At 56.7% G+C, this 26,206-nt stretch overlaps 15 protein-coding genes across 21 annotated transcripts; 9 read left to right on the top strand and 6 right to left on the bottom strand.

Annotated features, from left to right (window-relative positions):
- Window positions 1-111: 111 nt before the first annotated feature.
- On the bottom strand, window positions 112-778 carry H310_06189 (hypothetical protein). The gene has a single exon (XM_008871157.1). It carries the CDS (start codon window positions 763-765, stop codon window positions 133-135), a length of 633 nt encoding a protein of 210 aa, XP_008869379.1. The 5' UTR covers window positions 766-778; the 3' UTR covers window positions 112-132.
- Window positions 779-958: 180 nt separating this feature from the next.
- Window positions 959-3,954, bottom strand: H310_06188 (hypothetical protein). Of its 3 annotated transcripts, XM_008871154.1 has the most exons (12): window positions 3,499-3,954; window positions 3,252-3,450; window positions 3,155-3,202; window positions 2,995-3,105; window positions 2,819-2,943; window positions 2,623-2,757; window positions 2,490-2,571; window positions 2,382-2,446; window positions 2,256-2,323; window positions 2,153-2,211; window positions 1,983-2,081; window positions 959-1,922 (listed from the first exon to the last, which is right to left on the bottom strand). In XM_008871154.1, exons 1-12 carry the CDS (start codon window positions 3,585-3,587, stop codon window positions 1,563-1,565), a joined length of 1,440 nt encoding a protein of 479 aa, XP_008869376.1. In that variant the 5' UTR covers window positions 3,588-3,954; the 3' UTR covers window positions 959-1,562. The 3 variants fall into 3 exon arrangements, with proteins under 3 accessions (XP_008869376.1, XP_008869377.1, XP_008869378.1); XM_008871155.1 differs by having other exon boundaries at window positions 959-2,081; XM_008871156.1 differs by lacking the exons at window positions 3,252-3,450; window positions 3,499-3,954 and having other exon boundaries at window positions 3,155-3,226.
- H310_06187 lies at window positions 3,928-5,479 on the bottom strand. Of its 2 annotated transcripts, XM_008871152.1 has the most exons (3): window positions 4,789-5,479; window positions 4,491-4,740; window positions 3,928-4,435 (listed from the first exon to the last, which is right to left on the bottom strand). In XM_008871152.1, the coding sequence occupies exons 1-3, from the start codon at window positions 5,446-5,448 to the stop codon at window positions 4,014-4,016; spliced, it is 1,332 nt and encodes a 443-aa protein (XP_008869374.1). In that variant the 5' UTR covers window positions 5,449-5,479; the 3' UTR covers window positions 3,928-4,013. The 2 variants fall into 2 exon arrangements, with proteins under 2 accessions (XP_008869374.1, XP_008869375.1); XM_008871153.1 differs by having other exon boundaries at window positions 3,928-4,740.
- A 359-nt stretch (window positions 5,480-5,838) lies between these two features.
- On the top strand, window positions 5,839-6,476 carry H310_06186 (hypothetical protein). Its single transcript, XM_008871151.1, has one exon. The coding sequence runs from the start codon at window positions 5,905-5,907 to the stop codon at window positions 6,454-6,456; it is 552 nt and encodes a 183-aa protein (XP_008869373.1). The 5' UTR covers window positions 5,839-5,904; the 3' UTR covers window positions 6,457-6,476.
- Window positions 6,477-7,140: 664 nt separating this feature from the next.
- On the top strand, window positions 7,141-9,427 carry H310_06185. 2 transcript variants are annotated; one of them, XM_008871150.1, is made up of 2 exons: window positions 7,141-8,380; window positions 8,444-9,427. In XM_008871150.1, the coding sequence occupies exons 1-2, from the start codon at window positions 8,351-8,353 to the stop codon at window positions 9,197-9,199; spliced, it is 786 nt and encodes a 261-aa protein (XP_008869372.1). In that variant the 5' UTR covers window positions 7,141-8,350; the 3' UTR covers window positions 9,200-9,427. The 2 variants fall into 2 exon arrangements, with proteins under 2 accessions (XP_008869372.1, XP_008869371.1); XM_008871149.1 differs by having other exon boundaries at window positions 7,141-9,427.
- Window positions 9,428-9,611: 184 nt separating this feature from the next.
- Window positions 9,612-11,493, top strand: H310_06184 (hypothetical protein; the record flags this gene model as incomplete). 3 transcript variants are annotated; one of them, XM_008871146.1, is made up of 8 exons in its annotated part: window positions 9,612-9,665; window positions 9,716-10,042; window positions 10,095-10,229; window positions 10,283-10,416; window positions 10,489-10,638; window positions 10,686-10,860; window positions 10,903-11,125; window positions 11,173-11,493. In XM_008871146.1, 8 exons carry the CDS (start codon window positions 9,612-9,614, stop codon window positions 11,187-11,189), a joined length of 1,215 nt encoding a protein of 404 aa, XP_008869368.1. In that variant the 3' UTR covers window positions 11,190-11,493. The 3 variants fall into 3 exon arrangements, with proteins under 3 accessions (XP_008869368.1, XP_008869370.1, XP_008869369.1); XM_008871148.1 differs by having other exon boundaries at window positions 10,686-10,983; window positions 11,037-11,125; XM_008871147.1 differs by having other exon boundaries at window positions 10,686-11,125.
- Window positions 11,494-11,569: 76 nt separating this feature from the next.
- On the top strand, window positions 11,570-12,383 carry H310_06183 (hypothetical protein). The gene has a single exon (XM_008871145.1). It carries the CDS (start codon window positions 11,644-11,646, stop codon window positions 12,298-12,300), a length of 657 nt encoding a protein of 218 aa, XP_008869367.1. The 5' UTR covers window positions 11,570-11,643; the 3' UTR covers window positions 12,301-12,383.
- Window positions 12,384-12,704: 321 nt separating this feature from the next.
- H310_06182 (hypothetical protein) lies at window positions 12,705-13,979 on the top strand. The gene is made up of 4 exons (XM_008871144.1): window positions 12,705-12,867; window positions 12,924-13,113; window positions 13,177-13,546; window positions 13,589-13,979. The coding sequence occupies exons 1-4, from the start codon at window positions 12,712-12,714 to the stop codon at window positions 13,830-13,832; spliced, it is 960 nt and encodes a 319-aa protein (XP_008869366.1). The 5' UTR covers window positions 12,705-12,711; the 3' UTR covers window positions 13,833-13,979.
- Window positions 13,980-15,002: 1,023 nt separating this feature from the next.
- H310_06181 (hypothetical protein) lies at window positions 15,003-15,982 on the top strand. The gene has a single exon (XM_008871143.1). It carries the CDS (start codon window positions 15,132-15,134, stop codon window positions 15,876-15,878), a length of 747 nt encoding a protein of 248 aa, XP_008869365.1. The 5' UTR covers window positions 15,003-15,131; the 3' UTR covers window positions 15,879-15,982.
- Window positions 15,983-16,856: 874 nt separating this feature from the next.
- Window positions 16,857-17,330, bottom strand: H310_06180 (hypothetical protein; the record flags this gene model as incomplete). The annotated part of the gene is made up of 2 exons (XM_008871142.1): window positions 16,857-16,891; window positions 16,946-17,330. The coding sequence occupies 2 exons, from the start codon at window positions 17,328-17,330 to the stop codon at window positions 16,857-16,859; spliced, it is 420 nt and encodes a 139-aa protein (XP_008869364.1).
- A 739-nt stretch (window positions 17,331-18,069) lies between these two features.
- On the top strand, window positions 18,070-18,998 carry H310_06179 (hypothetical protein). The gene is made up of 3 exons (XM_008871141.1): window positions 18,070-18,304; window positions 18,358-18,559; window positions 18,606-18,998. The coding sequence occupies exons 1-3, from the start codon at window positions 18,124-18,126 to the stop codon at window positions 18,949-18,951; spliced, it is 729 nt and encodes a 242-aa protein (XP_008869363.1). The 5' UTR covers window positions 18,070-18,123; the 3' UTR covers window positions 18,952-18,998.
- Window positions 18,999-19,091: 93 nt separating this feature from the next.
- H310_06178 (hypothetical protein) lies at window positions 19,092-20,525 on the bottom strand. The gene has a single exon (XM_008871140.1). The coding sequence runs from the start codon at window positions 20,481-20,483 to the stop codon at window positions 19,281-19,283; it is 1,203 nt and encodes a 400-aa protein (XP_008869362.1). The 5' UTR covers window positions 20,484-20,525; the 3' UTR covers window positions 19,092-19,280.
- Window positions 20,526-20,583: 58 nt separating this feature from the next.
- Window positions 20,584-22,148, bottom strand: H310_06177 (hypothetical protein). Its single transcript, XM_008871139.1, has one exon. It carries the CDS (start codon window positions 22,045-22,047, stop codon window positions 20,977-20,979), a length of 1,071 nt encoding a protein of 356 aa, XP_008869361.1. The 5' UTR covers window positions 22,048-22,148; the 3' UTR covers window positions 20,584-20,976.
- A 211-nt stretch (window positions 22,149-22,359) lies between these two features.
- On the top strand, window positions 22,360-23,111 carry H310_06176 (hypothetical protein). The gene is made up of 3 exons (XM_008871138.1): window positions 22,360-22,681; window positions 22,741-22,779; window positions 22,843-23,111. Exons 1-3 carry the CDS (start codon window positions 22,394-22,396, stop codon window positions 23,014-23,016), a joined length of 501 nt encoding a protein of 166 aa, XP_008869360.1. The 5' UTR covers window positions 22,360-22,393; the 3' UTR covers window positions 23,017-23,111.
- Window positions 23,112-23,173: 62 nt separating this feature from the next.
- Window positions 23,174-25,858, top strand: H310_06175 (hypothetical protein; the record flags this gene model as incomplete). The annotated part of the gene is made up of 10 exons (XM_008871137.1): window positions 23,174-23,308; window positions 23,368-23,628; window positions 23,679-23,783; window positions 23,831-24,288; window positions 24,337-24,511; window positions 24,560-24,613; window positions 24,657-24,848; window positions 24,902-25,020; window positions 25,061-25,268; window positions 25,325-25,858. 10 exons carry the CDS (start codon window positions 23,174-23,176, stop codon window positions 25,694-25,696), a joined length of 2,079 nt encoding a protein of 692 aa, XP_008869359.1. The 3' UTR covers window positions 25,697-25,858.
- Between the last annotated feature and the right edge of the window lie 348 nt (window positions 25,859-26,206).

Here is a 26,206-nt window from a genome sequence, read left to right as displayed (position 1 = left end):
CCCCCAATGTGTCGCCCGCTATGATGAGCTACCGTTCCGTGGAGATGTGCAGTGTGGCATTCCCCGAGACTGAGTGAGTTTGAGCGTCGGCTGGCGGTGGATGCGTGTGGGTCGAGCATTGAGTTGGTTGCATTATTCCTCAGTTATCGAGTAAAAGGGCAATTCTGGTGCAATGGCATTGTATGCGTCCGTAGCGACGAAAAGCAACGCGTCGAGCGCCAGCCCAGGGCACTCGACGTCTTCGCAATCGCTGTCGGACAAATCCTTCCAAGACACTGTCGCATCGGTCGCTGCAGCTCGGTTGTTTCGTCGCTTCCTTGTCGTTTTGAGGCCATGGCTCTTGGGACGGGGTCGAGTGTGGTGCATCAACTTGTCTTGAATTTCATCGGCACGCTCCTCCGTCGTCTCGCCGTTGTGATGGCTCAAGAGGACGACCGCAGAGCTGTCAAAAGCAGGGCAGGGCGCACTAGATGTTGCGACTACAGCATACTCAATCGTGTGGGCAGCAGTCTGCTCCTCGAGCTGCAGCGCCAACGCCACCGCATAGTCAGAGCTCACATCATGAGCGAAGTCATCGTTCGCCGGTTGGGAGTCATGGTCGACGAATACCCCAGGCCCTTCCAGCTCCATCAGGTCGTCGTGCTCGATGCGAAGGGCCAGGGCTTCATCCATGATCATGTGCAAGCTCACTCGTTCAGGTACGGCTGCCGACGTCCGTCCCCACGCGGGCGAAGATGTCGAAGCCTGGAGCAACGAGGCCGCCATGATCCGAGTGCAAGAAACTGAAAGTGACCAAACTTCGCTCGTCCCCAACTTGCTTCGCCAACTCGAGAACGTTCGAAGAAAAGTCGCTGGACCAGGAGTGTATGTCCATGTGGGCGTACGAGCTGCACTCGGACCATCATTCACCAACGCCACAACCGGAAGAAGCCATCCCGCTTCCGTGGTCGCCGAGCGATTCTTTTCGCACAATGCCGTTGGATCGCACGATCGCAAGCATCTTGCAAATGCACCCGTGGGCGGTGACTGTCATCACAGTCCCGTCCAAGTCGCTTCGAGACATCATGGACGAGCAAGGGATGGCACACGTCGACAAATGTCGATGCCACAAGCTCCGCAACAGATCCAACACAACGTCCAGACACGAGCTCTGACTTTGCCGTGGCGCTGGCGTTGCAGCTTGAGGAGCAAATGGCAGCCCACACAATTGACTGTCCCCGTTTGGATCGGCTGTTGAAACCCCTGTTGCCTCGATTCTGTATCGACCAGCACCGTCGAAGTCCACTGGTACGCCTGCGACTCCCATCCACCATCGTCGATCCCGTCGACGACTTCGCGCCGTTGTCGCGCTGCAATCCATCACAGCCAACAACGCAAGTCTCGACGCAAGCAGGTCGCGAAACCAAATCGCTCCAAACACGTCATCGTTCCACATGATCACCGCGGCGACAGCGACCGCTCGTTGGATGGTCCATGCCTGTACGAGCTCTTCTTCCTGTGTGTGTCGCAACGTCTTCAAGTTGAATGTTCGCAGTCCTGGAGTGCATGATGCCTCTGCATTATTACTCTTCGTCATCGTCCGAAGCAGGAACGATTTCGTCCACATAACGCCGCGCGGCGTCACTAGCTGGTGGTTGGACCTCCTCCTCACATCTTGCATCTTCGCCATCCGATGGTGTCGCAGCCACGAGTTCCTCGTGAACCAAGGCACCGATGAGCTTGTCCGACTTGGTCGACACCACGGCAGAAGTTGCAGCACCTCCATGATCTTGACTGGGAGTATCGCGCTGGGATACGTGTTGGACAGGATGCAAGCGCACGTCATCCGCGCCGTTCAAAGCATCCAGCACAGACTCGTCCCACGAGAACTCGTCGTCAAAGCTATCGATCGCTGTCCCCACGGGTGGTTGCAGCCCCGCCTTCTGTATACGTCGTCAGCCTTCCATGACTGCCAAATTTTCGGGAAGGGTTGGCGAACGGACCGTGAGAAGATACGGGATGCATGCCGGCCCCGCGACGACAGCCTTGTGCACAGTCATGGCCATCGTGGATCGCCCACGGCCGACTTTCTCGAACACAATCTGCGCAAAAACCACACTCTTTCGTCAGCATGTCGCAGCCATATGCAAGCGACGACGGCATGGCGACGTACTCGATTTGTGATGCAATGGGACCAAGCCAAGCCCAGGGCTGGCTGCGAGTATAGCCCGCCTACACCAAGTTAGCATTTCTCGACACGATAGAATCGATTCTACTGTGGTCTTTTCGTGTCGATGTGTGATTTGTTGTCACGATGTACGCATCATACGTGGATGCCAGCAGCCTACCATGGTAGGTGTGACAGCTCAGGGAGGGAACTCGACGGCTCTGGGCCGGCGTACTTGAGGTCACTCGCGACTCGCAGCAACAGCATCTGACGGTCCGCCACGGACATTTCGGTGGCACTCTACGAGCATTCAACGCACCAGCCACGAGTAATGGCGATTTACATTCTTGGCCATTGTCGCCAGCGAGTCGATGATGAGCATTTTGCCCCCGACGAGAGACATGGTGTCTAGCAAGCCCCGAACACTACGCATGTCGCCGTTAATGACTTGGGACGGTCGCCGAGGATGGATGTACTTGGTCTCGAGGCGGTCGAGATTCTCCACGGTGACGACGCGAACTTGCCTCGCAACTGCTTCAACTTTGGATTGTCGAAGGGCGTCCGTCGAGTATTGCTGGTGCGAGAGCCGCTCGGAAGCAATCTCCATCAACCTGAACATGCAAGTCATCCATGTGTGTATACGTGCAAGCTCGACACATGACAAGCGCTTACCTCTTGGCACTAAAGTTGCCACAACTTTCAAAATACACAACGGCTCCGTCATGGTGCTCCAAGGCACACAGCACCGCCAACTGCATGCAGAACTGACTTTTACCAGTCGCGGAGACCCCTGCGATCTACACAAAGCGCAGGAAGCAACGAAGCTGTCGTCGGGAGATACCATGTACCTCTGTAATGGCTGCAGTGGGGATCCCGCCGCATAGCGCATTGTCGAGCTGTGGCAAGGCGGTTCGAAGAGACGACGGAAAGCTGACACTTTGGAGGAACATTTCCATCACCTGAACAGGATTCAATCATAACACAGCTCAGCCATCTATTGCACCGTACCGAGGATGGCTTGGGGCAATCTCTTGTGGCCACACGCAGCAAGAGCGTCTGCGACTCCCAAGAACATTTGTGGAGACTTGCCGTGTTCAACGCGCACCTGGAGATCGTCGACGGACATGTCTAGGATATGCGCGAGGTCCCATTCGGACTTCTGAAACATCTTCTTGAGACTGCGTATTCCCTTGGCCTCTAACTTCTTGATGCGGCGCTCATCAACGCCTTCCTGAGCAAGGAGATGCCGCAGCATCGCCGCGCGCAGATCGCCTGTACCACGGTCGTATCCGGACGGTGCTCCACTGTATACGGAAAGTTCGTCAAGTGGCATTTCAAACTTGTGAAATTACCCTTTCGCCGAAACCTGTCGAGCGGAGCACCACTGTACCGAACAAATTCCCAGGTGCTCCGTTGTGATGTGGGACAGCGTCGACCGCATGCCCGTGACAATCGCCTCAAAGCAATGAAAGCGTCTGCATGGATTCACGGTGGCACTGGTAGTGTCCTCTCTAGAGACGCCAAGATGCTGGTTCGCCTCCGGACGTGAAACACTCAATCAACGGTCAATAATCTGTTCCGTGTGCACCTCAGGAAGGCAGGGACATCATGACCACATCACCCACGAGCCCATTGGGGCTGGCACCCCTTGCAGCCGAATGCTCTTTCAGTTGCATCACGCTCTGCGCCATGCTTGCACCAGTATCATCACAGCGCACACTTTTTGCCGGTTCCAATGGCTTCGCGTCCTGAACAAACAGGCGACATGTCTGTGTCGTAAACGCTGCACGAGACGGAGAACTTCGCACAAGAGTCTTATGGAGATGTGCTGACAGGCGCAACGAGTTGGCTCGTGGCAGCAGAGTCGCTACAATGCTAGGGATGCAGCATCGCGAGCCAAAATATCCAAGATGGCGTCTTGGAGCTTCTTGTAGTCCGCTTCGTCGTTGTACATTTGGGCACTGATTCGAAGCCCCGCAGCCCCGTCGACAAGGGCCGTCTTGACTTCGATGCGGTAGTGCTTGCGAAGGACGAGATGCAACGTTTCGAGCGCGTCAACCACGTTGGGTTGGTTGCGGAACATCTCGAGAGGCAGGAGGACGACGCAAATCGCCCCGATCATCGCGTCCACTTCGTCGGTTAAGAGCGACGTGCCCCACGCTTTGGCCAGCTGGAGGGCGGCGGCGACACACAAGGCATGGTTGCGCGCCATCAAGTCGACCCCTCCCATCTTCGTATGGAACGCAATGCTGGCAGGGACGGACAAGTACGCCGAGTAGTCCATCGTGCCTACGATTAATCCACTATCAAGTTGTGGTCATGCATTTTGCACGGCCCCTCTCACCAACAAACCCAAATGCAGCACTTGTGCCCTTGGTATGACCATGGCTAATGACGGGGGGATGGATCGTGTACTTGTTCGGGTCACGAATGAAGAGGAATGCAGCCGACTTGGGCGCGAGCATCCACTTGTGAAAGTTGGACACGTAAAAGTCTGGTTGCAACTGGTCCAGGTTCAAGGGCACGTGCCCGACGCCATGGGCACCGTCCACGAGGACGGGGATGCCTCGAGATTTGCACAACCCGATGAGCTCCTACCGAACGACATAAGTTGTCGAACGAGTCAGGCAGCAGCCACAGACTTGAAGAGGCAACACGAGCCCGCTCTCGCTCGTGATGTGGTCCACAACAGCGAGCCCGACCGTGTCGTGAGCACACTCATCGAGTCCTCGGCGGAAAGCGTCGACGATCTTGGCGTGCGTGAATGGCGCGGACACATGAATGACATGGTGGTTGAGCCCACCACACGCTTGTTTCATTTGCTGCGTCACAGCGGGGTACCCTAGGTCGAGCGAGACGATCGTCGACCCGGGGGGGAATGGAAACGACCGCAGCACACACGTCGTGCCTGTCGACGCGTTGGGCACCATGACAATTTGGTGGGGTTTTGCGTGGACGTAGTTGGCCACAACGCGAGCGACGCGGGCGAGGCGGGGGCCGAGTTCGTCAAAGTATTTCACGGGCTCAAACTCTTGCAAGTCGATGTACGCTTCCCGCACCGCGCGCACAGGTTTCGGACACGCCCCAAAACTACCATGGTTGAGGGGGACGACGGTCGGGTCCAGCTTGAACAGCATCGACTTGACCGGATCGCCATATCGAAGCGTCGCCGGGCGCTCAAACGTTTCCAAGTCTTGGTCAAACGCAGGCGGCGCGGGGGGCACGTACTGCGACTCGGGGAGCTCGACGAGGTGCTGGACTTGGGCATACGGATGCGGGTGTTGGCGAACGGGCAATGGCATGGTCGCGGGAATTTCAATTGTGGGGCGACCGCGTCGTGCGGCGATGATTACAAGCCGACACGACATGTGCTTACAAGTCAGATGATGCACATACATCGATTACGCTCGTCGCCAACTTCAAGCGGAACGTCAAGACGTCGCTACAATTCGACGACACGCGCCTCCACCACGCGCCAGTGTAGTGCTTGGGAATTGTGTGCGCCATGGCCCGTCATCACGAGAGGAAAGCCAAGTTCCTTTACACCGTCCGTGTCGGCGCGCCAGTCTAACGTCGCCCTGGGATATCAGAGCCAGGCCACGGGCTTTCTTGTTTCGTGCTCGATGGACAAAGGTGGTGGATATGATTATGCACGGATATATATGGTGTCTCTTGCTTCACTGCCCATGGTTTAGCATGAAAATCTCAAACTAGCACTGCTCTCTGCGCGTTGCCCCGAGAGCTGCGTTGCCCACCGCATGCTGCAGAAGGACATGTCGCGACTGGACTTGCGTCCGGCGATCCAACTGCCACACATTCCAAATGCGGCGGAGGCAACCCATGCTGACGTCGCTTCACAATGTGTGGCCGACTCGACCAGCACGCACGGTCGTTGGACCAGCCACGACATCTCGGCAACGTCCACGGCCCCCGTCAAGAACAGTGACCACATCTCCATCTCACGCACGGCGCTTGTCGAGTGCGGCCCTGCCGTTGCCCCGTGTGAATGCCTTCACGTCGCGATGAGCGATCGAGTTGGGTTTGCTCGACAACTTGCGCCGCCATCCAAGCGGCCGACGACTTGCGAAGAAAAGGCTTCTTGCCCTACCCCCACATGTTGCTCCGTGATTACTCCATGTGACTGGGGTCGCGATGACGTTCACCAACCTCCACCTCTGTGTTCTGGGGGCGGGGCGCGAGGCTGCCCGCGACGTACTGACAGTCGCCGCCAATATGGCCCAAGTTGCTGGAGGAACTCATTCCATGCAATAACGAACATGCTACAAACAACGGGTCGGAGTCGTCGATAGCCCCCCTCCTTACAGGCGCCATTCAATAAGATGGCCTTGCTGGCTAGCGTTCGTTCAGTAGCGGTGGTCGAACGAGGGCAATGGGGCATGCCGAACATTCATGGACTTTGGAGTCGCACCATGAAGCATTGTGCATGTCGTTGGTTGCCGTCGTCGTGTAGTTGCATCCATCCCCACGTCATGTGACCGTTCCGCCCAGGCATGAAAACGAATTCCATCACGCGTTCCATGGTTGGCCCCCACACAGCGTAGTCCACCACGCTGGGTGGGCGAGGCGGCAGTCGCACTGCTCCTCGCAAGAACTGACCGATATGCTTGGACTGTAGCGCAAGCCATCCGTTCAGCCACTGCGTGCTCGACCGAGCTACCGGTCGGGTTTTGTGCGGTGCGATCTCTCTCACATGCCAACCTGTCGTGTGTGACGGATCGGGGACGAGTGCGATCGAGGGTGTGTTGTTGTTTGAATGGATGGCCCATGCCGACTTTTCTGTGGCCTCTTCCGCTCCATTCTTGCCAATTTGATCTGTCGGTTGCGGCGGCAGCCAAAGACATGCACGACCCGATATATCTCCGCGACAACACAAGGCATAAAACATGCACAAACTTCGACGCCTGGCCGTCTGTGCAATGGTCTATGCGCATGACAGTGTCGTCGTGGCGCCATGCAGCCGAAGTTGAGTTCGTGGGAGATGTCCGCTCGCCCACGCGCCTCGTGGCGGCGGCGGCGCCCCCCGTGCTTGACCAGTTGAGAAAAGCAGACCCAAAACATCGCGATGGACCGTGTTTATGTCGACGTGCGACCAGCACAAGGCGGACGCTTTCCATCGAATTGTTCGACGTGCCCGCCCCAAAGACAAGGCGACAGTGCGTCCAGCACGAAGCGTCCGATCGTTCGACGCAAGACGAGGGGGCGGTGCCACCAGAAGAAAAACAGTCGCCGCGTGGACGTGCGTCGTCGGGGATTTGCGCCATGCCGCGCGGCGGCAACCCGTACCGTTTCACGAAGGTGGATCGAAGGCCAGCAAAAGCGACAACCGTTCGCAGAGCCACGTCTTCTGGTTGGCTCACGCGTGCATTGCTTTTGTGCTCCAAACCTCTTCCCATCTTTCGTGCGGGCTCTGGGTGCGTCCTCGAGCGAGACGTGTCCTTGCCATCGAGAACGGTCGATTCGAACATGGACAAAGTCGATACTGTAGTCCCCCCCGGCGTTATCCAACCGTCGAGGCGATCCTCTCCACAAGTATCTACGGCAGCAAGTCCTTCTGACTTGCCCTGGACAGGCCCTGGGACAGCCTGCTTCTCCGGCAATGCGGTCCCCCCCCGGCCGACTCTAAACTTCCCAGTCCGTCGATGTTTCGATTCCTGCGATGTTTGAAATAAAAGCACGACGCCCTCCAGCGGTTTTGTGCATGGCCAGAAAACGCCCGCGACAGACGACGCTGCAGGGAGGGTCAGTCAGCTCCGTTTCGTGCGTGAGCGCCGCCAAGTTCTATCGATCGACAGCACGAGGACGGTTTGAACTCGCACGTGTGCGACGGGTAGTCTCGGCCGGCGCCACGCCAGTCGCCCCAACGGCAGGCTGGTCTCCCATCCGCAGCGCCACCACGTCCATGGACCCGACCGGTCGCTTCGTCTGCGCGTAATGGGTGGCCCCGTCCGCCGGGGTTGGCATCGCGGGTGGCGTGAGTGCCGCCGACGCAAAGTAGCGCGGCCACGTGACTGGGACCACCACTCATGACATTGCCGTTTTGTATGGGCATACAAAAACCAAGTAGAAGAAAAGCCCAGCGCGGAATTTTCAGCAGCGGACGGTTTCACGTGGTTGTGGTGCGGGTTCTAGAACTCGTCGCGGCGCCATTCCCAAATTCCCCTCGTTGGCATCGAGACGCGCATCATGATGGCTGCCCGCTTCACGACAGAACAGGTCCTGAGCCCGGCCCTGTACGGCGAGATCCTTCTCTGCCGCGACAACGTAACCCACGAACAGGTTGTGATCAAGAAGATCGACCAGGACGCGAGCGCAGCGCGCACGACGGTCCAGCGCCAGCGAGTCGTGCTCGAAGACACGCACTTTGAATTGTTTGTGAACCAGACGCTCCGGGAAGAAGGAGGTCACCCGAACGTCCTGACGATGCAGACGACGTTCGCCGCCGACGGCTACGACCACTTTGTGTTTGAGTACTGCCACCGCGGCGCGCTCTTCGACGTGATGGAAAACGCCGTCGACAAACAACTCGACACGATGCAAGCCGAGCGGTACTTTGTTCAGATTCTGGCAGGGCTCAAGTTCATCCACGCTGCCGGGTTTGCCCACCGCGACCTGTCCCTTGAAAACATCCTCGTCGACGCGAACGACACGTGCAAGATCTGCGACTTTGGGCTGACCGTTGACATCAACAGCCGACCTGTCGACCGCGTCGGCAAGCCGTACTACATCGCGCCAGAAGTATTTGACAACGTGGCGCCGTACGACCCGTCCAAGGCGGACGTGTGGTCCCTTGGGATCATCCTGTTTTTGCTTCTCACCGGCGTGCCACTCGTCAACCTCCCGTCCAAGATGGATGAAAGCTTTGCGTTCTTGACTCGTTTCGGCTTGAAGAAACTCATCAAGGGCTGGGAACTCGAAGACTTTGTCTCGGACGAAGCCACAAACTTGCTCGAAAAGATGTTGTGCATCCACCCCCACCAGCGATGCACGCTCCAGGAAGTCGCGCAGCATCCGTACGTGCTCCGCCGCACGTGATGACAATGGAGTCACGTCTCCCCGTCATTCAAGACTCGCACGCACACGTCCCTCCCCTCGTTTCGAACGAACTCGGCCCACGACCGCGCCACGCAGCGCTCCCACGAGCCTGCGCCAAACCCACCTCCACGCCCTGCCCCTCCCCCGCACTGCTCTTCATGTGAATCGACGATAGCACACCTTCGAATGAATCGTTTTAATCGCTTTAACTCGACACCTCTGAACTAACTCGCATGGCCGTTCGGGATGAGGTGGCGGGAGGTTGTCTGCGAGGCACCTAGCTCGTGCAGGACGGCGCCAACAACGTGGCCATCGATGGCATCATGCTGAGATTTGCAGAACGCGTGACACAAATCCTAGCACGGCCCCTTTCCCCATCGTTGACGGTGCCGTTTCAAGATCTGACTTCACAATGATCCAGTGGCGGCGCCGGATTCTCGCCACTGGCAACGATGGCATGGCGGTGGTATCCATGCATCCTGCCGTCCGTCTGCTTGAAGACATGGACAAACGTAGGAGCTCGACTTGGACAGCGACACGAGCGACGAAGGTGACGATGTTGGCCGCGAATGCATGCTGTCCCAAGTCCTAGCGGTCGTCGGCATTGCAAGCGTCCTCGGGTTCATCGGGCTGGTCGCCCTCGAATTCCACACGCCCCAGAATTCCATGCTGACACTTGTTCAAGAAAGTCGCGACGAAGGCACTCTACCAATGTTTGCGTGGCGCACCGAGAGCGACGTCCTGGCGTCGGAAGATGCGTTGGATGCTTTGATCCAAGGCAGTGTGCCAAGTGCGATGTGGCTGCATTACAAGGGCACGATGGCTCTCCTCCTGCGACTCTTGGTACGTCCATGCCGATGTCATTCCAACGGACGCAGGCATGTGCATTCGCTAGCATCCAAATCCGACCATTCAAGTGGACGCCGTCAGGCACCAAACGGCATGGCGTCGGTCGCTCCTCCACGAAACCCCGCCGTCGATCTCTGCGGCGTCAAATGAGTTGCTGACGAGTCACATCCTTCGTTGCAGTGTACGATGCATGCGCTCCTCTGTGTCCACGATGCCAACCAACGTGCGCGACAGACCTTCCTGGACTTGGACGCATGGATGGCATGTCGTCGAGACGACCACAGGCTCCTGTGGAAAGCGGACGCGAGATCACTATCACAAATTGCCGAAAGGGAGCACCTGCTGGCCTCTCTAGAGGATTTGTCCATGTAAGCCGCCTCCATGCAGGATCTTGGATGGGCTGTGCATGGTCGAGTGTCCCTGACCTGTGTGTGTCCCAGACCGGCAAGATGGCCACGCCTGGAGGACTTGGTGTGCTCCACACCTCACGGACTTTCCCCCATCGATATCTGGTTTGCACTTGCGGGCTTGTACCCGCAAATTCGTGCCATGCAATGCTCTGACAACGACACCACGCTGTGGCATCCCAGGTGGGGCCATGCCACCGATTCATCTTGTCACGTGGTGGGGGCGCTAGAGTGCACTTGTGTCGATTCCAAGTGCACAACTCCGCATCGAACGAGTCAGCAGACTATCAACTACTTCTCGACTATTCCGATACGCTCGACTCAAGACATGACGTGTTTTTCCCTCTTATGCATCACGGCGGCAGTCATGGTCATCATGAAGCAGGAATCGTCGTTGGTCGAACAGTACAAAATGCCGGCGTGTCGTATACCTCACGAGTTGTGTAGTCCACGTCGCTGTCACAGGCGATGCTGATCGCACGGGTGACGGCGCAGATCTCGGCACTGGATCACGTAGTCGAAGCCACAGTCTGCCACCGAAACACCTCGATTACCTTTAACGGGGACCCGGGGACACGTAGGTTCATGCTGCAGACCTCAACGCGATATGGTTTGATGTACTCCAACGCCATTGCCCTCAAGCGAATGCCTCAATGGTCATCGCCTACATGTGGGTAGACGTCCTTCGCAGTGTGCTCCCTCACTCTACATGCACAGATATGCCACAGAAGTGATGCAGTGCCGACTAGGACTTCGTGGTGAGGCGCGTGGGGAATGGACCTCCTCGGCAGTTTGCTACCCCCAGACCCAACTCTCTGTGCTGGTGCCTAGCGACTACTTCTTCTCACGCTGCCGCCGCCTTCTTAGCTGGCACCTTCTCGAAGCAGCGCGTCCATTACCGGACACATTATCCGGATGACCAAGTACGTGGCTGGCCTTCGACGATGTCCAGTCCCTGCACGTTGATTGGCTCACGTACTTCAATGACTTTGCCCTTGATAATAATCTGCATGGAATTTTATTGTGCCATTCTAGCTGGTTTTGGATATAGAGATCACGTATTTTTATATACAATGAAAAAAATACGATCCCTTTGAAAAACGTATTGGTGTACTTGGAGCGTTCCTGGCACAGCATTCCCTTCCCAACGTACGCGTCCAGCCGCCGCCATCTTCCCTTGTGACAAGCATGAGCTTGGAGTACCTCCTTGATGTGGCTATACAGATCGAGCACCCCAACTTCCCCCAGGAGTATCTGGATGCGGAGGACGGCAAGATGACGAGTCCCACGGGCAGTACTGACTCGGATCGACGTCGACCGCACGCCCCGTCAGACGACGACGACGTGTCGGTGAAAGTCGAATGCACAGACAACACGAGTATGCTCAAGCCCACGTTTAAGTACCGCAAAGCCGAGGCGGCACGACGCCGGCGCCTGGCGATTGATCGCCGCAACGAACGGCGGCACATCGTGCCTCGATCGACAATGAACGACGTTGCCACCACAGGCAACATCGACCGGAACAAGACGAAGAATCGCATATCGGCTGCGTCCTATCGCGAGAATCGGGACAAGCGGGTGTCGTTCATTCTGAACGAACTCGCGCAGCTGCAAGACGAGTTTCCGCATCTGCAGAGCAAACCATGGACGCCCGTGAAGAAGCAAAAGAGCGCGATGCGCGAAGGCGAAACCAAGGACCAATACCGCAAACGAACAAACCGCGAGTCTGCTGCCGATTCACGATTTCACCAACAGCAGAGGCTCCAGCACCTGACGCGAGAACTCGCGCGGTTGCGTCAACTCGCCCAGTTTCATCGGAGCCAGCATTCCCAGGACAATATTTAACTCTTACTATTCCATTAGACTTCGCATCTTCGCACATCTCAATCTTGAGCTATGTAGCTATTGCAAGCTCCATCGCAATGGAAGTCACCGATCTAGTGGGAAGGTCGCGGCATCTGAATCACCATCACACACTCCCCAAGAACAGTCTCTTGGCCATACCGGCAAGGACATACAGCGCTCCTGGCCTCTCGATGGACCATCGTAGTATCGCCCCCTTCCATGGCCATGGCGGCAACCGTGAATGCTGTGGCATCGCTCCAGTCCCTCGCGACGGCCACTCATCCCTCGGATGGTCGGTGGAATGTTCGGATTTCTGTCGAACGGCGTTTTCGTGCACAGGGAGGCCTTGGCGCCATTTGATTGGCTCGTCTGGTTGTGGGCTCCGGCGATCCCCACAATTGGAACTTTGCGATGGGCGGCACCGAGTCGACTCCCGTTGTGCCGGAAGGCGCGCGGCTCAAGAAGATTTACCTCCATTTTGAGGAAGGCGACGAAGCGAACCACCTTACGCTCAAGCTGACGATTCCGTCCAAGTGGTCAGGCGCCACAGTCGACCGTTTGAAAGAGGTATACTCGAATCCGACCGAGCCACTGTCACCATGGCATGGATCGTTCCCTCGTAGTTCTTCTTGGACACGTACAACGAGCGCAAACCGGACAACAAAGTGGACCCGAATGCGTACCACTTGGAGCGCTCCGAGAACCGCGCCCTCCGCGGTGATGAAACGATCCACGACACGATCAAGAACCGAGACGATATTTATGTCAAACTCGGGCCGTCTACGTACAAGCACAAGAAAGATCTCGCGGACGGTACGTTCGCGGTTTGTCGTACGCTGTGATAGCTCGCACTCATGCGCGGTGGTTGCGCTGCAGAGGAGCGGGAACGCCTGGCACCGAAGGACTTGGTCCAGTGCAAGAATTTTGGGTGCCGCGAAAAGTTCAACCCAGTGGAAAACCACGCGAGCGCATGCAAACACCACACGAAACCCCCTACCTTTCACGATACGAAGAAGGGATGGCAGTGCTGCACGGAGAAGCTCGTGTACGATTGGGAGCAATTTGAACTGATCGAGCCGTGTGCGGTGGGGTTCCACAGCACGACTGGGATTGCGCCGCCACCGAAGGAGGAATCGACAGGATTTGGCGCTCCTGTTCTTGTCGTGCCGGCCCCAGCTGTCAAATCCATTGACGAGTACAACCAAAACAATCCGAACGCAGTCACAGCCGTCTCGGCCGCTGCCCCGTACGACGTCCCATCCCGTGCCTGGCTAACACGCACGCATAGGAAATCCAAACCGGCCGCCGTCCGTACCGATGGAAAAGCGAGATGCGTCAACTATGGCTGCCAAAAGGAATACGTGGTTGCAGAAAACAACGAGCGAGCATGCCCGCACCACGTCGGCGCCCCAATCTTTCGTGACGCGGGCAAGCACTGGTCGTGCTGCCCCAAAATAGTCAAGTACGACTTTGACGAGTTCCTCAAAATTCCACCGTGTGTGGTGACAGCCCACACGGACCAGCGAGCGTAAGCGATCCCAAAATCGTCCTCGCGTTTGTTTGTCGACTTTGCACAAGGCGTATCACGCCTGCTCGAATGTGGCGACGTGGCATCGACACGTGCGGCCTTGAATGCACCCACACAACAACTGGATTGTCTTCGAGGTTGCTCCACACTCGACGACGCCGACTTGCACTGGAGCCATCGCATTCTGTCCTTGGATGGCCTGCCTCATGGTAGGCAAAGGAGACCATGTCAACGGTGACTTCGTCGCTCTGTGCGTCGGGTGTCTCTTGGTGCAGATTTGCGAACCGTCGAAAGCACATTGTCTTGCTGGCGGCGCATCCTCAAGCCGTCGAGGCAACCGTGATATCTGGAGCGACTACCTCCAACAGGCCACACGGAGGACCTCATCTGACGGACAGCGCAGTCCTCAAACGAGCCGTAGCTTCCATGCGTTCACACTACAGCCTCACATGGGCGGCCCCGGACGCACGTTCGATACATCCACGAAAACGACCAGCGCATGACCACGGCAGTGTACCTTGGTTGGCCGTGAAATATGTGGCCGAGTGAAAAATGTGGTGGGCTATCCATCCGCGACATTTATGCATCAAACACATGGGTGGCTCGTGTGCTAGCACGGATTACTCATGCCGCCTGGATGAATTGCTGGTACAGCGACGGCACCCACCAGACCGGCGCCGGAATGGCAAGTTATGGTGGAGAACTTGCATCCCGGGAGTGTGACGTCACCTTCTTCGCCCTCGTCTCACCCGCACCGCGATGGAAGCACAAGCGCGCGGCGAGTTGAACTGATCCGTGTGCCCATCTATCCAACTATCCATGGCGCCCGGCCACGGCGAGCGATCTTGCGCCGCTGCGTTTCTGGCCCGACGTCGCCACGTCAGCTCACGAATGTGCAGGAAATTTGCGGAAAAATGTCCCATTGGCTCAACTAGATCCAATCGAATCAAGTGGCACCCAGATCTTTTCATGTCCTTTTGCCCAACGCCCGCCCGCACCCGCACCTTCCTCCGCCAAGCCCGACGCAGACGGCGCTGGTTCAGGCACCCTTCGCGGCCCCAGCCCCCGTCATGCGCGCCATGTAGCTAGACGAATGCATGAGAGATCGCTTCGCCGTCTAGTGAAGTCGCTCTAGTTGATCGAACACAGAGGTGCGGCGTGGGCCACAACCGACGCAACCGGCCCAGGCCATTGGAAAATGGTGAAGATCCAGCAATAGACACGCAGCACCTCACATGGCCATCGCACACGCGCCGTCCTTGTCTTTATTCCGCCATGGATTCGCGGGCAAGCACGCCGCGGCATGCCGACCGACGCAGGTTGTGTGTTGGCATTTCCGAATTGCAAGTCCGAGTCCTACCGCCTTCCCAAGCGAAGTCGGTGGTTGTGTGCGACCCTCCTGGTGACGCCCTCGAGTAGACCAATCTTGAACTCGATCGGCTCCTTCTCGGTACTGCTCCCCGAGACACCGACGACTTCAGTTGCGTTACCGACGTTCGCTATTCAGTCTGCCACGGCCGCGACGACGACCCCCCTTCGGAATTCTTTCCTCATGCAATCCAGTAGCCAGCCCAACTCGGCAGCTCTCCAACCCAAGCAATGCACTATCAAATCCATCCGTAAAGCCAACACTATCCAAGCCCAACACGACCCATCCTCGTTTGGCAACTATCCTTCCACATTTGTGGAACCACCCGACGCCGCCGCATGCACAACATACGTGGACGCGACGACTCGCCGTACATTGCTCGTCCAGTCCATGGACAAGCACCCGCCTGCATGGTCTCCGCTTGAGCCCACCAGTGAAGCAGCTTGTGACGCCGCCGACACCATCCAGACCATTCTTGCCATCCTGCGCATGGCAAGTGCTTTGGACCTCCCCCAGCGATTGATAGCTGGCTCAGGCCAAGCCCCTTCCCCAGTCCACTCGGTCCCAGAGAGTTATGGGACCACCCCCCATTTATCGCGACTGGGGGCTACGTGGCCACCGACAAAGTCGACTCGACATCTGAGCGACGGACGGCCCACCTTGCTCTGCACTGCTCATTGACGAGCACTGTCCGCAGTAGCACTTCTGTCTCGAGCCATCTTCGAGACAACTGCATTTTCACATTCCGTGCGTTCCTTTCAATGTAACAAGACGATATTTATCTCGTCTGATCATGTTGTATGGTGGGCGCGCGCTGGGAACGTGCCGTGGTCTACGTGCCATGGACGTTCACTCCATGGCGCCACACTACACTTGGACACGGAGTGCTGCTTTCACTAGCATCTCAAGGCCTGCCATCGCAGCGGTGCATTTTAGAAGGAATGCCGAGGTCGCTGGCAGGTACAGTGTGCTTCGACCGCTCCAAAGACTTGGCGACCTCCGCTGGCCATAGCCCATGACCCTCACGCATCGCACACTTGACAGTGAAGGTTTGGTGCATATGGCAGTCCTGTCAAGCGAGGGCCTCGCCATGTCTTGCTGCAAAGTACGAACAGGGTATGGCGAGATGTGTGGTCAGGAGCTCATGCAAGCACGACGGCGGAGGGTTTGAAAGTACAAGCCACTTACTACGCCAACGAAGGCAACACGAAAATCCACGCTCATTCAACCAAACGTGGCGACTGGCGTCCATCGCCATTGCGCCCGGCTGCGGTTGGGCCGTGTTGGGGGAGGTCGCGGGTGCCGGTGCTAGATCGAATGGTTGAGCGGAGGTCCCAGTAGTTGTCGGTGTCATCCTCATAACGTAAACTCTTCCTGTCGCGCCCACCCTCCGCGGACTCTGAGCGCCAATGATCGTGTCAAGCTCGCGTACAAGTACCCCAGATGTGACAGTCCTCAGTGGGCCTTGTGTTCGTCCTGCCTCGACATGGCCACAACCATCGCCCATCGATCGGTGTGTATATTCGTTTCCATGTTGCGATATCATTGCGGACGCATTGAAGGTGATCGAGAGGATGTGTGTTGCCTTCATGGTGACGTCAAGGGATATATCTTGCTCGCTGCGGGATGATCGGAAAGGTGGTGCATGTCAGGAGATATCTATTCTGTGCCTTTAGGAACGAACGCGGCCACACCTAAACCAACGACACTGCCGACGCCAGCTCCGCCCAAGAGTCTCTTCGCCGCACCTGGCACGCTCGACGCAGCCGCGGCACCAAGCCCACCGACGACGGACCCCACAACAAACCCAATGTCAGCGTTGTTCTGCCCAGGGTTTTGCAGCAATCGCCACGTCCGGTCTTGCCAATCGATCGCCGCTTGACCTTGCATGCGACCAAACGTCATAACGGGACCCGCGACAAGTCCCAGCAATACAGCACGGCTGTTGTTGGTGAGAACACGAGTGGTCAGCGACACTGTCTTGCTCTTGACAAAGGGTGCCGACGCGAGTGTTCCGACTGTTGCCAGACCCGCGCACACTTGAATGGACCGCGCCGTCACATGGGCATACAGAACCTCCTTCGCGTACCGCTGATCCTCAACGTCGTCTGGAACTGGCACAAAGTGGTCCATGATGAATTTGACGGCTAGCGAAGTGGATGTGTGAACGAGGAGCGGATGTGTGGACGACGCGCCTCGATTATCATGCCGTCGGCGGCGCTAATCACACGAAATCGCAATTTGATTGGTGGCATTTTCGCGTTTGAAGCATTCTGATTGGTTAACAATTTTCACCCTTCGAAATGTCCGCTGAACGCAATGGAAACGATACCCGGAAGGCGTTGTGGCATCGCAACTCACGCGACAGTAGGCAACCATTCCCGTTTGAGAGCGCTATGAATGCCTACCGATAGAACTATCCAGCCCTCAGAAGTGAGCTGAACGACATGATCCACATGCTATATCGTCACTGCCTGGTGGTGGAATCAAGCCCCGATCACACAGGAACAAGTCTTGGGTGCGAGCTCTACCTTCCGGTTACTGTCGACTTCACCAAAGACACGTCGTGTGAATTCGCTTCAGTCCACCTGAGCTCTCTGCTTAAGGCACTGTGGGCTTGAATGCCTCATTCTGGTTGACTGCGACATGCTGCCTCATTTGTGGTGTGCCCAGACGTCTCTCACATGGCTCGAATCTTGCAATCGCTGGTCTCCGTCATGTGTGGCCGGGAGTAGACCACATGATGCACACGTGGACCCAATGTGTGTTGGGGAAAGGAAGGGGCCGGCAAGGGCCACCTTTACCCCACCACATTCTGCTCGCTGTCGAAACAGAATGCTGCCTTTGCTTGTCGTCAGTTCACTTTGAGAGGACATCCGGAAACGTTTTCCGGACTCGAAAGATCGAAGATGCAAAGAGTAACAAGATGCGTGGAGTGCATCGACTGACTTTGGCGGTGGCTACCGCCGCCGCCACAGACGTCTGGAATGCCAACCCGCAAGATTTCACTGCACAGAAACACTCCGCTGACGCCATGACGGATTTTGACTTTTACGTGTTTGCGCACTCGTGGCAACCGTCCTTTTGCGCGGGCGAAGACTACCCAGGTTGGTGGCAACCTCTGCACGTGGCAAACGAACTTTCCAACGCGTTCCATCAGGTTGCTCTGTCCCCGACTCATACTGGGCGTCGCACTTTACGATTCATGGTCTGTGGCCCGAGCTCGCCAACGGACCTCATCCAGGGTTTTGCACGAAGGAACCGCTCGACATCAACTCTGTGCGGACAGCTATTGGTGAAGGCGTCCTCGAGCAATACTGGCCAAACGTCAAGGTGGCTGCCAACACGACGCATTATGACTCGTACGCGTATCGACCGATGTTATGGAAATGACAAACGGGCTCATAGGTTTTGGGCTCACGAATGGTCTCGCCACGGCACGTGCAGGGGCCTCGACCAAGTCGCATTTTTCCAGTCTGCCATCGACAAAATCAAATCCCAGGGAACCCCCGACTTCATCACGCAGCATGTGGGGCAAACCGTGTCGACCAAGGACGTGCGCGATGCGTTCGGCGGCGTAAACCACGCTGTCCTCCAGTGTGAAAACGGCAACGAATTGTCCCAAGTCTTTACCTGCTATGACAAGGACGTCAATAGCAACGTGCCGACGACCCTCCGCGCATGTGCGCCGCACGTGCTGGCGGAAGACACTTGTACCTCCAAGTCCACTGTCTTCATTCGCAGCTTTGGTTAGCCAAGCCAACATGCCATGAATGGAATGCATACGCCTCGTATCGGGAAGTCGGTTGAATCCTAGTATAGGCCGTCTGCACGAGGCCGACGGCAACGGTAGTCACTGCTGAAAGCAGGGAGTGCGAGGAGGTCGGCATGAGATTCCATGACACACATCACTCCAATTCAGGCATAAAACCACCGGCACGGCTGATGGGTAGCTATGTACAACTTTGAAATGATGGCAAACAAGAGCTCGTCGCGACGTGGCTTTCGAGGCCGTGGAATAGCACAGGTTGGACACCGCGTGCGTTGAAACTAGAGTATGAGAGATAGTACTACGTCGAGGAGCTACCCGATTCGAACTCGAGCCGCGCTTTGTCTTGTACCGCTGCGTGCACTTCGACAAGTCAGCAGCGTGCGCTGTCGTACAAGGTACTCAGTCATGGCGCGACTACACTTGGCATGAACATTCAACTGCGGACACGGCACCCCCTTGACTTCGTGGAGGTATCGCACAACATCGACGTGGCCATTTCGTACGGCCGACGCCATGGCGTACGGCGTCCATCCTTCTCGTCGATTGTCTCCCAGGAACTGGATCACGTTCAAGTGGCCCGATTCGCACGCGCGGTCCATGGCGTCGGTGGTGCATCCCTCGTACGTATTGTCGTGGAGCCATTGCACCACTGCAAGGTGCCCGCTCTGCGCTGCTCCGTCAAGGGCTGCGGCCGTGCACCCTTCGCTACGATGCGAATGGAGCCATTGCACTACATCCAGGTGGCCGGCTCGGGCGGCACCGTCGATTGCCGCCGTCGTACACCCCTCGGTTCGATTCTCATGAAGCCACTGGACGATCCGAAGGAGCCCGTGCTGGGCGGCGCGATCCATCGCGCCCACCGTGCATCCTTCTTTTCGATGAGCGTGCAAATACTTGACCACGGCCAAGTGACCATTTGCAGCCGCCGTGTCCATCGCTAGCGTTGAACATCCAACATGGTTGCTGGGGTGGCAGTCGTTCAAAAAACGGACGATGTCAAGGCGGCCATGGCCTGCTGCGGCGTTCATCGCCCCTGTCGTATGGAAGATGCTTGGAACCTGCTTGACGACGTGGTCATGGTAGAACGCTACAACGTTGCTCTTGCCGGCTTCGATGGCCAGGGCGAGGAAGGTTGAGTCAAAGAGGCACGGTCGGCAACGATACAGCCGACCAAGGAACGTGAGGCCGAAGAGGTCGACTGCTTCAACGAGGAGCGTGGCTTGCCGCAACGAAACGTACGTTGTGGCTTGGCGCAATTCGCTGTGTAGTTTGAGTCGGGTCATGTCTGGAAAGGCTGGGGAGCTGAGAAGTTTAGCATGGTTGGCCAACGGGTGCAGCGATTCCACGAGTCGTTGGTGGGTTTGAAGGAAAGGCCGCACTTGGTAAAACACCCCCGATTGAAACGCGACGATCTCGAGGATGAGCTCGCGGCTCGTCAGCACTTGCAGCATCGCATGCGTGCAGAATTCCATGAATGCGGCACCTCGATTGAGCTCGTCGTAGCCCGTCGCCATGCTGGCTCACCATGATGGATCACCATGTATTTCGGGCACTTGCCATCCAAGATGTCGTGTCGTCAAGGGGGCGTTTCAACAGTTACATCGACCTTTCGTCCTCGTTCATGGCGGTGCAAGGCAGGCTCGACACCGACGGCTGGGCGAGTCTCCATGGCGATTGGCACATGCATGCCACGCGTGCGGCCCAGTTATGCCGTCGCCACCCTGCGCTGCGGCATCGAGAATCCTACCACATCATACACACGAGGCGATTGAATTGAAGTGGCTTTTCGCTGCCGCCCTTGCCATCTGCGCAGGGTCAGCATTGCAAAAGATGCCGACTGAGCACTTTGGATGACCATCTATTGAAGATGGCGGTTGTCCAATCTCGATTGGAATAGGTGCCGAGCATGGACGCTTCTAAGCGCTCGCGAGCAACAACCCGTGTTAAATACGTTCTTGGAATGGCATCGTGCCCATCCGTTCGAGAGAGGTCCGACGCAGAGCAGCATCACGCTGGCTCGGCACCTGCGACGGTCGAGTGTTGTCGCAGGTATTCCTGCATGTCGACATTGCAGAGGCTCTGAACTTGCAGCGGTTCGCCCCTAACTTCGTGCAAATATTTGACGATGGCCACGTGCCCATTTCGAATTGCAGCAGCCATGGAGTACGGAGTCGACGGCGCCCGCCTTACGTCCCCGAGAAATCGCACCACAGCCAAGTGGCCAGACTCGCACGCACGGTCCATCGCATCTGCGGTGCAACCTTCTGTTCGATTCGTATGCAGCCACTTTACAATGTCCAGATGGCCGCATTGCGCGGCGCCGTTCATGGCGGCAGTCGTGCAGCCCTCCGTCCGATGCTCGTGCAGCCATTGTACAACCTGCAAGTGTCCTGCCCGCGCGGCCTCGTCCATGGCGTACGTCGTACACCCTTCCTTTCGATTTTGATGAAGCCATTGCACGATAGAGAGAAAGCCGTGCTGCGCGGCATGATTCATCGCGTCGACAGTGCATCCCTCCGAGCAGTTCGCATGGAGCCACTTTAGCGTAAACAAGTGGCGGTGGGCAGCAGCTTGATCCATTGCTTTCGTCGTGCAGCCTTCGTTTCGATGGGCATGCAGAAACCTTAGCACACGTAGGTCGCCGCGGGATGCAGCACTATCCATGAGAGCTGGAGAGAAGAACTCGGGTAAATGTCGGTGGTAGAACTGAATAATGCCGAGGATTCCTGTGTCGACGGCGAGTTGTAGGAACTTTGCGTCCAGCATTTGTGGTAGGCACCGAAGCAAACGATTGAAAAACGGTGCGCCATGGATATCGAATGCTTCTAGGAGGAGTCTGGATTGCTGGAGGGCCATCACAGCTTTGGCTTGTCGGATTTCGCTGTGCAGTCGAATCATGGTTACATGGGGCAACGTAATGTTATGGGCAAAGAGCAGCTCGGCATGGCGTGTGGAGCTCATGTGGGAATCGGAGATTTGGTTGAAGGCATCCAGGAAGGGCTTGAGTTGGTAGCACACACCTGGCTGGAACTGGACCATGACGAGCAAGAGCTCGCGGCTGGTCAGGACGTCCGTCATGCGAGAAACCTTTCACGAAGACCTCGGATCGAGCAATGTAGCGCCCCTGGAACGAGGCAAAATGAAGTGTCTGCCCACGCATCTTCTCGATAACGGTCGTGTCGCCAAGTTCTTCATTTAGAACCCGCGATTGACTCGAGTTGTTTAAACAAGACCACGGTATATAAAATACTGAACACTCATTCCATGTACCGATGACGTTTAATGTCAATACGACATAGTCGAAAAAAACGCATGCCATATTTCAAATATTTTAAATGGATTAAAGCGTGGTGGAGACTCGTTTAAACATCCTTCCGCAGAACACGGTCCGCCAATCAAACTCGACTCGCCTCCACAGGGCAACATGACCAACGCGGAACGATCGGCGCCGTTCGATGTATGGCGAGATAGCCCTCTCCGGTACCTTGGATACGCGAATGAACTGGGCGAGTCCTTTCGCCCATTGTTTCCGCGTGCTATTGCGCCGTCGTATGTTGTGGCCATCGGGTACGTCATAGGCGACACGATTGACAAGGGCATGGGCGCTCTCAACGAAGACCCGTCAACACAGCCGTCGTCGGCATTGGGGCGTGGAGACAACAAAACTCGCGCTGTTAAGGCGGCTCTGGACACTTTGATATGGCAAGGATTTGTATGTACTCAACGGTTGAATGCACATGTCGTTCGTGTAGTGAGCGAACTCTCTCGTAGGCTAGCGTGGCCATTCCAGGCGTCGTGATCAATCGTGTGGTAATGAACTCTCGATGACGTCGTGCTGGGTCGATCGAATCTGACGAAAACGGCGTGCACTAGGTTGCTGCATCGGCGTACGCGATCTCAAAGCAAGCGAAGGCCACTCCAGCGATGCTCAAGTGGGGTCCGACATGCATCGGGCTTGGCGTGATTCCGTTCATTATCCATCCCATCGACAACTTCGTGGACTTTGCCATGGACCGCACGACGCGGGTGTGGTCAAGGGACATTTGAGAGATGTGATCGACTTTGCACACGTGGACAACCCAATTTCTCACCACTATTGCACCAACATAAACGAGTCTATTTTGAGCATATTTTGAGTGTGACGTTGGAGTGTATCCGGATGAATTTGTTATCCGTCGAGATACCATTTTTGGCAATCGCCGCGATGCATGTCGACTTGTCGCGGAGAGGAATTGCGTACATACCGGAGGATGTCGATGAGCGAGCGACGGCGCTAGTGCTGTCCTCCAACCGAATCTACAGCCTCCATGACCTGGGACGACTGGTGCACCTGCGGCGGGTATGTTAAACCTGGAATCGTTGACAGTTGTGTTGTGGATGGGACAAGTGGTGTCGTAGGTGGACTTGTCGAGTAACAAAATCGTGTCCTTGTCTGGAATTGAAGTGCTCGGAGCGCTGGTGTGGCTGAATGTGTCGAGGAACAGCATCACTTCGTTGGATGGCCTCCAGCACCTCGCACATCTCGAATCGCTCGATGTCTCGGACAATAATCTGACAGACATCGACACTCTTGAACACAACATGTCGCTGACACATGTAAATGCTTCGATCAATTGCATCAATGTGTGGCCACGATTCGCTGCCTTGGTGAAGTTGGAGGTATGTCTTCGTCGAAAGAGGCATACTACGACTTTGTTTCCATGGCGTAGGAGCTCAACCTCAACGACAATCAACTCCCAGCCTTTCGACTCCTGCACACCGTGCTGCCTCCACAAGTTCGACAGCTTCACTTGGCTCGCAACTGCATCGATCACGTGTGCTGGCACGTCTTCTTCATGCCTCTCTCATGAACATCTCGTAGGTACAATGTTTTGACACTTGCCGCCTGCAGCCGTTGACGTCGCTACACACTCTTGAGCTAGCAGGAAACGACTGCGTCATCAACTTTGCCATCGCCATGGCAGCACTGAGCTCTATCTTTCCTTCCCTGACTACCTTGGACGGCCAGGCTGTGAAACCTCCTCCGGTGCCCGTCGTTTCGAGGGTCGTAGGGCTTGACCTGTCCGATCGTGATGTCAAGATGCAGATGTGGAAGCAGGTGCTCCAGCAACGGTCACAGCAGGAGCAAATCGAGAGGCTTCGGTTGAAAGGAGAACGACAGGCAGCGGTGGACAACCTCCGATCATCCCACCAAACCCGGCCACCTTCCGTCGAAATGCGTCCACCAGCGGCACCACAACCGCGCTATTTTGCAACTCACACGATCGCCACCAACTCAACCCTCGCAGATTCTCAAGAATTCCTGACCTCTACACCTCGGTACGCCTGTGAGTGCCTGCTTGATCACAAGCTTTTCTCGATCCACAGGTGTATCTCGGGGGAAGCCCCCCTGTCACACTCGAGTACATTCGTCCCGCACAACGATGTGCCCGCTCCTGCGGCGTTTACCAAGCCAAGCAAACATGACACGTCCCGCCACGACGTTCACAAGATGGTAGCTGCCCTTCAAGATCACGTCCAGCACATGCGACGATACATGAAGGTCAGGTATGCAGACATCTCCTTTCGTCTAAGTGGTGGCGCGATGTAGGTCTGGGTCAAGCGGGAGCAGTGGCTCCGCACAAAGAGCGCCACATGCATACAGGTGCGTTGGATAGCCGTACCCACTGGTTGACACGGCGTTGTAGAAATACTACCGAGGACACCTTGCCCGTGTCAAGTGCTCTCGGCTATCCGTCGCGCCCCCCTTGCCACGACTCCCTTCAACCCGTCCTGCTCTCCTGACGACGTCGAAGCTGCATACGTCGTCCAATTTGATTGTGTGGCCGACGATTCCTCTGGACGTACGCGTGTTTCACGTCTATGCTCAGGTGATCCAAGTACGTGAGTTTGCCCAACCGTGCCAATTCGTGCTGGAGTCACAGCGATGTAGAAAATCGTGCGAGGGTGGTGCACGCGGCAGCGGTTGGAGCGGTGGCAACGCATGCAGCACGGCGCATTGCAAGTGCAGCGCCTGTGGCGGGGCCATGTCGCCCGGTCCAAGCCGTTTTGGTACGACTGGTCTCGCCACGATGCAAATGACTCGACATAGGATTCGCGGCGCGGGAACACTGTCGATGGTGGCGTCGACATTGGTGTACGAGTTGCATCGTCTATCTCTCCGCGTGGGCAAGCTCGAGCGGCAAGTCGTGATCCAAGACGAAGCAACGGTCGCGTTATGGTCCCAGGTGCACCACATGCAAGCGGCTATGGACCGCGCCAACCTGCGCCAGTTGACAAGAGCTGTGATTCGGCTCCAGGTGAAACCACCCACTGCCTGCATTGAAGATGCATACATTAAAAGGAACGATTGCAGGCGGCATGGCGCGGACGAGCTGTGCGAAAGCAGCAGCATGAACTCTGTAAACGCAAGAAAAAAGGGCGACATGGGCAGCTGGCACTGCCACGGGCACTTGACCCATGCCAACAATGCCAAGCGAACGCAGCTGCAATCGCTGCCATGAAACAACAACTTGATCAACTGTCCACACTCGTACGACAGCTCACCCTAGCTGGACCAGTCTCGCCAGAGGTAAAGCCATCCCGTGGCGGGGATGACACTTCAACCGACGTGAGGCCCACAGGGGCTGCCGCAAACCTTCAACCGACGGGGCCGGAGATCGAAAGCCTCCCACCCACATCGGTCGATGCGGGCAGGGAATCTCGATGGATGGCTCTGGCAGACTAGTTTGTTCGTCCAGCGTCGACCTAACCCCCCGACGGACCCCACGATCTTGAACTGCTTGGGGTGTACCACTCGCTGCAAGAACTCCAAGAAGCGGCGGCATCGACAAGTTCACGTCAATCAGGACAGTCCCTTGCATGAAAACGCAGTGTTTTGGTTGGCATGTTTGTTGGGCGTCGTCCGACTGTCATCATCCCCATGGCAACACGAGCAAACAGGTCTGCACACACGTAAGAACTCCCCTACAGCAGCCTTCTCCTCGCCCCGCCTCTTCCGCATGTGTCACGACGGCGCCGTGTTGAAAGGTCTCTCTCAACTAGTACACGACTCGGTGCTGTCCGTCGTCTAGATGGCCCTGATCAGATCGCTGGCGCCAACTCTTTTACACGACTCCGGCTACATCGCTTTCAAGTGGGACACGAATTATGCATGCCCACAATTTTCACAAAGCTGTCGTTCTTCATAAGCCGTAGAATGCCCAAATGGCCATGCCGCGCTCCGCGCCCGTCCGTG

The sequence above is a fragment of the Aphanomyces invadans genome (genome assembly GCF_000520115.1).
Source record: "Aphanomyces invadans strain NJM9701 unplaced genomic scaffold supercont1.11, whole genome shotgun sequence".
Taxonomy (NCBI): Eukaryota; Oomycota; class Saprolegniomycetes; order Saprolegniales; family Verrucalvaceae; genus Aphanomyces; species Aphanomyces invadans.
The sequence above is the reverse complement of the archived record's forward strand: the minus strand, read 5'-3'. Positions and strand labels throughout refer to the sequence as shown.